This window comes from Triticum aestivum, chromosome 5A, assembly GCF_018294505.1.
Source record: "Triticum aestivum cultivar Chinese Spring chromosome 5A, IWGSC CS RefSeq v2.1, whole genome shotgun sequence".
In the NCBI taxonomy this organism is placed as follows: domain Eukaryota; kingdom Viridiplantae; phylum Streptophyta; class Magnoliopsida; order Poales; family Poaceae; genus Triticum; species Triticum aestivum.
Genome location: NC_057806.1, coordinates 594,506,220 through 594,517,550, shown reverse-complemented (window position 1 = coordinate 594,517,550; position 11,331 = coordinate 594,506,220). Strand labels below are relative to the sequence as shown.

The 11,331-nt window shown below is 44.6% G+C and overlaps 1 protein-coding gene across 1 annotated transcript; it reads left to right on the top strand.

The window, feature by feature from the left end:
* Positions 1-1,626: 1,626 nt before the first annotated feature.
* On the top strand, positions 1,627-7,602 carry LOC123105111 (protein arginine N-methyltransferase 2). The gene is made up of 2 exons (XM_044527104.1): positions 1,627-2,411; positions 7,124-7,602. The coding sequence occupies exons 1-2, from the start codon at positions 1,703-1,705 to the stop codon at positions 7,435-7,437; spliced, it is 1,023 nt and encodes a 340-aa protein (XP_044383039.1). The 5' UTR covers positions 1,627-1,702; the 3' UTR covers positions 7,438-7,602.
* The last annotated feature ends 3,729 nt before the right edge of the window (positions 7,603-11,331 follow it).

The window sequence follows — 11,331 nt, the reverse complement described above, 5'->3', positions numbered from 1 at the left end:
CCCGCAGCAACGCGTGGAGAAAATCATCTAGTTCAATAGCATCAACAACAAAATCGTCTTAGGATCGAGAGTAGGTGGAGGACTAATATTTGCAATATGAGTCTCTTGTGGATGAATGGGGAGGTGTAGTTTCGCTTGAGAGTAGCTAGTCCTCCTTACCAACTTCTTCTCCGGATCTACCGGATGCACTATTTGCATTGGTTGAAGCAAAATTATTTTACTCAAATTTGACTAGCTTGGCCTCTAGTTCCAAGATCTCAACTCACATTCTGGATTACCATATTTGGTCATGCCACTTTATAAAATTGTCATTTCTCTAATTTATAAATTGACAATGATTATGATGAAAACAAAAATATGGCCATGTGATCTAGAAAAATAAAATTGTCATGCTAAACTTTAAAAGTGCCATTATGTAGATAAAACGTGACATGAATAAAAAACTCCATATTTTCTTATAGAAAACAGAGAAAACATAAATGTATAGATGCCATGCTTTGAAAAATGAAAATTGTCATCCTCTAGATAAAAACTATTTTATGTGGACAAGCCCCAATAAAATTGCCGCACCATTAAAAATAAAAATTTCATCCTCCCAATAATAAAAATTTCATCCTCTCAATAATAAAAATTTCATAATATTTATAATAAAAAATGGCATGCACTTAATAAGAAAACTGCCATGCCATTAATAAAACTGCTAAGCCATTACAAATAATAATGCCATCCTCTTAATAAGTAAATTGACAACCTTATAAAAATAAAAATTCCATGTTGTTAATAATAAAAAAGCAATTTGAGAAAGTGAAAACATCAGGGTTTTCCGACAAATTTAAAAAAAATTACTGAGGGGATGGCATTTTTATTAATAACATGGAAATTTTATTACTAAGCGAATGACATTTTTTTTCATAATAAGATGGCATTTTTATTATGAAGAGGATGGCATTTTTATTTTTAATGGAACAACAGTTTAAACACAAAGGTTCACAACCCGCCCTCTCAGTCCAGTGGCAATGCGGGCCCACACATGTGCAGGAGGTCACGAGTCGACCCCCCCCCCCCCCCCGCCACCTTGGTTGTGCAATTTTTTGAGAGAAAAAATGAGTGTTTGCCAGGAAGTGGCTTACGGCGAACGCCTGTAGAGAATTTACGTGGCATTGGCCTTGCGCCAAGATCATGCAATGGCAGGGAATGCCTTTGTCGGGGTTGGTCTCTTGGTGAGAAAGCAAGCAATTTGCACAAATTTCCTTTAAAAGAAAGGAAAATGATAAAAAAAAGTTGAGGGGTTAAACCAAGTTTTATTGCTCAAAATTCACATGGTTTGGGATACAAAACGGATCATGGGTTCGGACAACCAAACGTGCCGCCCCTGATCTAAAGAGTGAGAAAATTTGGCTAACCTATCTGCATATGTGTTTGAAGCTCTACCTTCAAAAGTAAATTTACAATTAAAAGCTATTTTTTTAGGTAATGACCTAAGCAATCTTATCTCAGTATTCTTTTTAGGGATATCTGATCTCAGTAAGAAGCAGGCCATGGAACATCACACAGTCGCTATAAGCTGAGTAAATGAAATGGGCCTTATGACATAGCAGAGCTCTTAAAAAGGCCGAAGGGGGCAAAGGCCGTCAGGTCCGTGTCCAAAACCGAGCAAAACCTCAAAGCGAAGACAAGAGAAGGTCGCTCGCCACCGAGGGGAATGGCGGCGCCGCCGGACAGCAAGTCTGATAAATCCCCAGAGGAGCTCCTGTGCGCGGCGGCGGAGGCCGGCAACGACGATGCCATCGACGAGCTCATTTCCACTGGCGCCGACCCCACCTACTTCGACGCATCCGGCATGACGCCACTCATGCGCGCGGCCACCGGCGGCCACGCCGCTGCCGCGCGGCTCCTGCTCGATGCCGGCGCGCCCTGGAACGCGCTCTCCCCCGAAGGTCTCTCTGCGGGTGACCTTACCTCCGACCCCGCCACATACGACCTGCTCCTCGACCACGCCCTGCGCTCCGAGCTCATCCTCGGCACCGTCGCCCGCCGCCAGGCGGCCCCCGCGAACTCCTCCGACGGCGTCCCCGCCGAGACCTACCTCGACTCGAGGGTTTCGTTCAGCGAGGACAGGGTGATGGATGCGGAGAGCAAGGCGGTGATGATGGAGTGGGAGCGTCCGCTGATGGAGGCGCACGCGCGGGCGGTCTGCGCCGCCGGCGGCGGCAAGGTGCTCAACGTGGGGTTCGGGATGGGGCTCGTGGACCAGGCGATGCAGAGGTACGAGCCCGAGGAGCACACCATCATCGAGGCCCACCCGGAGGTGTACGCCCGGATGCTCAAGCTCGGGTGGGGTGAGAAGAAGAACGTCAGGATCCTCTTCGGGCGATGGCAGGATGTGATCCCGCAGCTAGGCTCATATGACGGTATGACAAAATCATTCACTTTTCTAAAATTCATTGTTGCCATTTTGAGCTTTGAAATATCCTGTTGCTTGCTTGTTTGGGGACAGATGCAAATCTGCAAATTGTTGGTGTGTTACATAATCCCATCCGCTCTTGCTCATGATCATATGTTAATGCTGTTCCCAAAGAAAATTTCGATGTGTCGCATGCTTTTTGGCTGTTATAGTCAGCTGAAAATTTCGATGTGATGCATGTGAAGTTGTCCCTAGGTGAAGCTACAAATTGATAGCGTTTCCGAGGTGAATTTTTATAACAGGGGCCTGACTTCGTTGATAAAGTAAGGACAGTGCAATATATCGAGGGAAACAAAACACACATGAATAACAAATACCCCTGTTATAAGTTACATCAATTTTCTCTTTAGTCATTCTCCAATTCCGGCCTTTGCACCACGGCTTTCCTCCAAACCTCTGATATTAAATCTCCACAGAATATTGTATTATGATTTGTGAAGAATTGGGCAGAGCGCCTACCTTTCTCTTTAATAAAGCTGTTCAAAGGTGGAAGCTACAACTTGATAGAGTTTCTATGGAAAAAAAAATTCTGTGGTGATCACAAAAAATAGTAATAAGAGTTGAAGATGCCAAGTTTAGTTGAAATAAGTCTCAATTTTCTCTTTTAGCTCTGCTTCTGAAGAGAAGTTATGCAAATGGTACAAATGTGCCTGCCAATCTTTAGTTATCATCTCCAATTTTGACCTTTGCACCTCAGGCATTCCTCCAGACCTCCGACAAAAAAAGTTATATCTGAAATAGTCACCAAATTTTGTATTATGATTGTGAAGTCGTTTCACTTTTCATATCTTAATGAATTGGGCAGAGCGCATACCTTTCTTGTTAAAAAGAACTTGTCAAAAGGTGGAAGTTATGACTTGATAGAGATACCAAGGTTAGCTGAGATAAGTTCCAATTTTCTCTTTCTGAAGCTCTGCTTCTGAAGAGAAATTATGCAAACGGTACTAATGTGCTCAATCTTCGTTTACTCTGGTGACAATGCAGTAAGGAATTTGGTAGGAGTTATTTATGTCAAGGTTGCATGCTTTTAAGGGCTGCTCAACCAGTTTATGTGTTTTAGTGTTTATTTTGTGCTTGTGGTGAGTTTTCCATACAGGTAGTTAGAACAAAAGGTGATGTGCAATTGCAACAACAACAACAGCATGTTGGTGTAGGCTAAAGGTGGAAGGTACGACTTGATAGAGTTTCTATTGAATATTTGTTTCTTTGGTGATCACAAAACATAATAATAAGAGCTGAAGATGCCAATATTAGTTGAAATAAGTCTCAGTTTTCTCTTTTAGAAGCTATGCTTCTCAAGAGAAGTTATGCAAATGGTACTAATGTGCCAATCTTCATTTACTCTGTATGCTGGTTCGTCACATCATGTGTCAATGCACTACGGAATTTTATAGGAATTATTTATGTTAAGGTTGCATGCTTTTGGGAGCTACTCAACCAGTGTTATGTGTGCTAGTGTTTATTTTGTGCTCATGGTGAGTTTGCCGTACAAGTTAGTTAGAACAAAACGCAATTTGCAATTGCAGGTCTATAGTGTATGGTGAAATTTCAATCATTAAAAGAAGCCAATGTAGTTAATTCTTCATCTTATGGTTTCTAGAAGTAGATAGTGTACCTGGATGGTTTAAGTGGACAAACGGTTGTAGAATGGTACGTCTTCTGTGATGATTATGATGGAAATAAATTGTTCATGGCACGAGGAAGCCCTGTCCGCGTAAAATAATTTTACAATACTTATCCTGTGAGTACCATGTAAAGAGTAATTATTCTATATTTTGTTATTGCTGAATAAAATTACTGGAACAAAATTATTACATAATGGAGCATTGTTTCGATACTTCGGTTTCTGACAAGAGTTAGTCATAATGAGAAGTATTTAGTCACGGCATGGTGAATGTATCGCAAGGGTGGACGGCTCAGGCTGGAGCCACTCCACAACGTTATATCATTGTTATAACAACAAGACAACAGCGGCTTAAAAACTTTGATTTCAAACCAGTTGGATGTTGGCAATTTGGATTTCATGGTTGCTTGCAACAGAAGTATCTACTAGGATGGTGTGGTGTGTCTTTCTACACTGTCTTTTTATACTTCCGTGTTCATCAATTGCAGTAGCTATATTGTGATTTCTGAAGTCTGTGAATCATATTCCCCAGTTATCTGTTCACTGATTTGACTGTTGAAGAAGAAATGGAAATATATCAAATATTAGTGTGAGATAATTCAAACCATGGTCGCTGTATTTTGTGGATAACTTGCTGAATTGTCGCACCAGAAGTAATAACTTTTTGTCGCTGCATTTAATGGATGACTTGCTGAATAGTGAGCACTAGAAGTAACAACTTTTTTTTTTGAAATCAAGTGTTGAATAAGTCAAATGGTGTCTTGTTTGTCTTTTTACCTACACAAGCTTAGCTTTCCTTCCTTTATCTTTTGACATAATCAAAGGAATAGCAAGAAAGGAGCCTGTAAGCAACTGAAATTCGTGTTTGGTATGAGGGATAAAAGTACTATTCAACAAACGGACTAGATAGCAACCTGTTTCTGGTTTGTCCAACAAGAATCTCTCAGGATTCATTGTCACTGACAAATATGTGCAAAGAATAGAATATTCCAATCAGAGATCTTCCCCATTCACACTCCAAGCACTTAATTCCTTGTTCATAAACAGAAGTAGCTATATTGTGATATGTGAAGGTTCTAAATCTACTTCCCAGTTATATGTTTAATGGTTTGAGTGTTGAAAAAAGAAATGGAGATAAATCAAATATTAGTCTGAGATAATTCAAACCAAGGTCGCTGTATTTTGTGGATAACTTGCTGAATTGTTGCACCAGAAGTAACAACTTCAAGTCTTTATACCATGGTCGCTGCATTTAATGGATGACTTGCTGAATTGTAAGCACTAGAAGTAACAACTTCACCTCTTTAAAATCAAGTGTTGAACAAGTCAAATCATGCGTTGTTTCTCTTTTTACCTACACAACATGCGCTTTCCTTCCTTTATCTTTTGACATGATAAAAGGAATAGCAAGAAAGGAGCGTGTAAACAACTGAAAATTTGTGTTTGGTATCAGGGATACAAGTGTTATTCACCAAACGAACTAGATAGCGACCTATTTCTGGTTTGTCGAACAAACGTCTCTCAGCATTTAGTTGTCACTGAGAAATATGAATGTGTGCAAAGAATGGAGTGTTCCAATCAGAGATCTTGCACTCCAAGCAGTTCATTACTTGTTCATTAACAGAAGTAGCTATAACAAATATGAATCTGTTCTCTGATTTGACTGTTGAATAAGAAATGAAAATAAATCAAACATTAGCAAAAGATAATTCAAACCGTGGTCTGTATTGTGTGGATAACTTGCTGAATTTTGAGCACTAGAAGTAAGAACTTGATCTCTTTAGGACTGAGCGTTGAATAAGTCAAACCATGTGCTACTTGTCTTTTGACCGACACAAGCTGAGCTTTCCTTCCTCTATCTTTTGGCATATAATCAAAGGAATAGTGAGAAAGGAACCTATGAGCAGCTGAAAATTCGTGTTTGGTATGAGGGGTGCAGCTATTATTCAACAAACTAACTAGATAGTAACCTCTTTGTGGTTTGTCCAACAAGAGCCTCTCAGCATTTCATTGGCACTGACAAGTATGAGTCTGCGCAAAGAAGGGGATATTCCAATCAGAGACTTCCTGATTTACATAACCCAAGCAGTTCATTCCTTGTCTGGCAAGCTAATGGACTTTGGAAATAACAACTTTAGTGGTCATATTTTATAATTTCTTTGCTTGATTGGCTACTCACTGTAAACCTGAAAAATCCAGAAAATGGTCGTTGCCAAACCCTTATAACTGCTACATCTTTTTGGCGTATGCAGGTATATTGTGATTTGTGAAGGTTGGAAATCTTACTTCCCAGTAGTCTGTTCATTGGTTTGAGTGTTGAAAACGAAATGGAAATAAATCAAATATTAGTCTGAGATAATTGAACCCATTGTCGCTGTATTTTGTGGATAACTTACTGAATTGTGGCCAAAGCAACAACTTTATCTCTTTAAACCATGGTCGCTGCATTTTATGGATAACTTGCTGAATTTTGAGCACTAGAAGTAACCGTGGTCGTCTGTATTTTGTGGACAACTTGCTGAATTTTGAGCACTAGAAGTAACAACTTTATCTCCTTAAGAGCAAGTGTTGAATAAATCAAACCATGTGCTGCTTGTCCTTTGACCGACACAAGCTGAGGTTTCCTTCCTTTATCTTTCGACATATAATCAAAGGAACAGTGAGAAAGGAACCTGTAAGCAGCTGAAAATTCGTGTTTGGTATGAGGGGTGCAGCTATTATTCAACAAACTAACTAGATAGCAACCTCTTTGTGGTTTGTCCAACAAGAGCCTCTTAGCATCTCATTGTCACTGACAAGGATGAGTCCGCGCAAAGAAGGGGATATTCCAATCAGAGACTTCCTGATTTACACAACCCAAGCAGTTCATTCCTTGTCTGGCAAGCTAATGGACTTCGGAAACAACCACTTTAGTGGTCGTATTTTAAAATTTCTTGACTTGATTGGCTACTCACTGTAAACCTGAAAAAGTCCAGAGAATCGTCGTTGCCGAATCCTTGCATGTTCTAACTGCTGAATCTTCTTGGCGTGCGCAGGTATATTCTTCGACACCTACGGGGAGTACTACGAGGACATGAGGGAGTTCCACGAGCACCTCCCCAAGCTGCTGAGGCCCGGAGGGGTCTACTCCTACTTCAACGGGCTGTGCGGCGACAACGCCTTCTTCCACGTGGTGTACTGCCAGCTGGTGGCGATGGAGCTGGCGAGCCTCGGGTACTCGACGCAGTTCGTCCCTCTCCCCGTCAAGGACTGCCTCAAGGCGGAGGTGTGGGAGGGGGTGAAGCAGAAGTACTGGCAGCTGGACACCTACCACCTCCCGGTCTGCCAGGCAGAATCTGAATCAGAGTAGTAGAATTTGGCCCTGCCGGTGCTGAATCTGTGTCACTGGTGAATGGTGATTAAGATTGTACTGCTAGCTGGTTCGCTGTTGTGCGTTTGTTCAGGATTAAGCCAAGCTTGCCTCCTTGTGGACTATGATCGATGAAAGAAAGAACTGCCGTGGAAACTTTGGTTCGTGGCATGGATTCTTCTTGCCATTTTCGAGGTATATCTGCTGCTGACCGGTGATACCTTCAGTGCTGCCAGAAGCATCAGCTCTGCGAGGACGCTTGACGGCCAAGCTAGCCTGGGGTCTCTCTCATCATCGTCTCGGAACATTCCGCGACCCTGACGCGCGGTGATGCTCGCGGACAGTTACGGCACGCGACATTCAGTTTTGGGCGGCGAAAACGTGACGCACCGGCCGTTTATCCGTGACCCTGAGCCGTGGAGCCGCGGGCTATCTCCCTCTGTGCTCTGGACGCGGGTTCCTCGCCAGCCACACGCTGAGGATGTGTTCTTTTTTGTTTTTTTGAAACTCGGTGAGGATGTGGTTACTGGTTAGGCAGATCCCGGGACCAAAAACGACCTGCTTTGCCAAGTATACTGGTCAGAGCCGGTCAGCCAGTCAGCTGGCACTACTATTAGTAGCACCACCCACCCACCCACCTACATGGCTACATTCCTTGGACTCGGCACGCCTCCTCCTGGACGGTCTTTCGCCGTGGGCGGGGAGATTTGGGCGCTGGCAAGCCGCGCACCGGCCGTGACGCGGGCCAGCGATCGGTCGACCTCGACGACTTTCTGGCCACGTCGTTTTCCATCTGGTCCGAAAGGGCTCGTTCGCTCGTTCGTTCGTTAATGGCCAGGAGCACCCGTGCCGCCCAGCCACTACTCCGGTCGGTGGCCCGCCGGGTTCGCTGCACGTAGCGGCGGCAGACCCACCGTGGCTCCCGTGGAAGCGGCAAGTATGCAGAGATATTCATGCGTTTCGCCGAGCGAAGAACAGCACTCACTTTTCCCCGCATTTCACCGTGCGGCCAGCGAGGAAAGAGTGTTTAAAAAAAACGGAGGCACTGGCCAATGTGAAACGAAGGCAGAATCTGGATCAGAGTAGAATTTGTGTTAACCGTTCGCTATTGTAGTACGTACGTACGCACATTTGTTCAGGATCAGGTCAAGCTTGTCCGCATACGCGTGCGCGTGGGTTGTGGTCGACAAGGAACTCCCGCGGAAATCCTGGTTTTCTGGCTGGGATACTTGTAGCATCAGATAGTTTGGCACGCACGCTTAGGGCTCCTTTGATTCAAAGGAATTGCATAGGATTTTTTGAGAATTTAAATCCTTAGGAAATTTTCCTGTGATGTTCGTTTGATTTGTAGGATTGGCATTTTTAGGAATTTTTCATAGGATCCATTTGTACTACATTTTGAAGAAAAATTTCCATCCACTCAAACCTCTTTGTAGAATTTCTTTGTTTTTCTCGTGCTATCAAACATTCTTTCAAATCCTGTAGGATACTATGAGACATGTCACCTTATTCCTGCATTTTTTCTATTCCTTCATTTTGACAATCCTGTGAATCAAAGAGGCCCTTTAACGGCCAAGCATGTCGTCGGGTCAGCGCAGCGGGCACGCTATACTGAAACTACTTGCAAGTTGGAACATGGAGACGAATGTTTTTCCGTGATCCAAAGCTTGGAACGCCCCCCGGTGGGCTTTCTCCGTACGCTCCGCACGCGAGTTTCCTGCGTAGAAAGGTAACGAGCATACTAGACAGTCAGTCACTCAAGTAGCTAGCGCCACAGTCGTTGCCACCATCCATCCACCTACATTCCTTGGACTCGTGAGCGGCGGACGCGGTTGGTCTCGTCTTTTCCTGTGGGCGGGGCGGCATGGCGCATGGCGCGCACCGGATGGCACCTCTTGTTGGAATTTTGCTAGTAGGCCTTTGGCCCAAAACCCAACTAAAATTCTGAAATTCTCTTGGCTCATTCATGCACACATGTGAGTGGAGTGAGTGAGGCTAAAGTTTAGTCCCCCCCTCCCAGAAGTTGAGAGAGAGTTGCATCTCTTTATAAGGTGAGCTCTTCTACCACTTGTATGAGCATGAGAAGAGGAGATCTACACGCGCGCTCCTCCTCCTCGCCTCGCCTCGTCCGACGCAACGCGACGCGACGCAGGTTGCGGGATTAAGCCGAGCCGAGGACAGAGCTATGCACGTTGTCTATATTTTTGACGGACGCGTTAATTACTGAACTCCCACGACCTACCCGGCCCGCACTATATAGTCAAGCAGACGTCTACCCTGGCCGCTGCCGCTTCGTATGGTTTCTCACCACCGTTCCAGATCATTGCGCCGCCAAGCAAGTCTTCTCCATCCCTCCTTCCGGCGTGCACCGCGAGAAGGGACAGCAGGCCTCCGGAACCCCGCCTCTCGTGATCCTGTACGGGAGAGGGGCGATCAGGTTTTTGGGGAGTGCACTCGCGCGACTGCTGGCAGCGACGACTTCGCGAACGACGACTTCTTCCCCGACCTCGGCAACCTCGTCCTCGACGACATGGGCGACAACGTCAACGCCGGCGGTGCTGCACCCGCTGCACCGTATGTGATTCTACCCTTCTTGTTCGAGATCGTGATAGAATTCATGCTTCTAGTATGTGCCCTAGATGTGATATGTTCATCTGCTATGCTAGTTCGCATGATTAGTTTAATCTCTGCTGTTGTGGTCATGATTTATCTTCTGTTTATTCGGATTAAATCTCGTAGTAATTTGCTCATATTTCCAACAATCCAAAAACCTGATTATAGGCAATTTACTCCGAGTGGTTTTGCTGCGCATCTGAAGCCGCCTGCCTTTAAGGGGGCGCAATATAAGAGGTGGCGCACGAGAGCAGTCTACTGGTTTCAGACCATGGGCTGCTATGATGCCACCAAGGGCAAGCCTGAGGGCGATCTTAATCCAGCACAGCTGGAAGCTTTTGAGAAGATCGATACCCTCTTTAAAGGCGCTCTTCTGAGTGTTCTTGATGACTTCATTGTGGATTCGTATATGTCGTTTGACAACGGCAAGGACATGTGGGTTGCGCTCGAGGCCAAGTTTGGTGCCTCGGACGCCGGCAGCGAGTTGTACGTCATGGAGCAATTCTATGACTACAAGATGACTGATGAGCGCCCTGTTGTACAGCAGGCTCATGAGATACAGTCGCTCGCAAAAGAACTTGAGTACTTCAAGTGTGTGTTGCCGGACAAATTTGTTGCCGGAGGCATCATTGCCAAGCTTCCACCTTCGTGGAACAATTTTGCTACTTCCCTGAAACACAAGAGACAGGAGTTTTCCGTTACGGATCTCATTGATACTCTTGATGTTGAAGAGAAGGCGAGAGCAAAGGACACATATGCTCGAGTTGCTGAGGGAGGTTCTAGTGCCCACATGGTACAGAAGAAGAACTCCCAGCCCAACAAGTTCAAAAACAATAGGAACAAAACTCAGGGCAAAGGCAAGTTTGATACAAAGAACAAGCCATCATATTCTACCAACTTCAAGAAGAATTCTCATAAGAAGGGGAAGGGACTTTGCCATGTCTGCGGTGATCCTAATCACTGGGCTCCGAAGTGTCCTAACCGCTTTGAGGAGCGTGAACATGAGAAGAGCGGCAAGTCCGCTAATGTTGTCATCGATGATACTGATATGAAGAAATCAGGGTACGGTATTTTTCCTACCATCCTTTCAGTATTTCAATCCCCTGATTGGTTAATTGACACCGGTACCAATGTACATGTTTGTGCTGACGCCTCCATGTTTTCTTCTTACCAGGCAACAGGGACTTCACCCGTGTTGATGGGAAACGGGTCACATGCCATCATTCGAGGTGTTGGTACGGTCGATCTGAAGTTTACTTCGGAGAAGACTGTGCGTCTGAA

Bases quoted from the DNA above. Each gene is read 5' to 3' on its own strand.
- LOC123105111 (XM_044527104.1), top strand. From the start codon at position 1,703: ATGGCGGCGCCGCCGGACAGCAAGTCTGATAAATCCCCAGAGGAGCTC. The intron at 2,412-7,123 runs GTATGACAAAAT...TGGCGTGCGCAG, and splicing joins GCAGCTAGGCTCATATGACG to GTATATTCTTCGACACCTAC.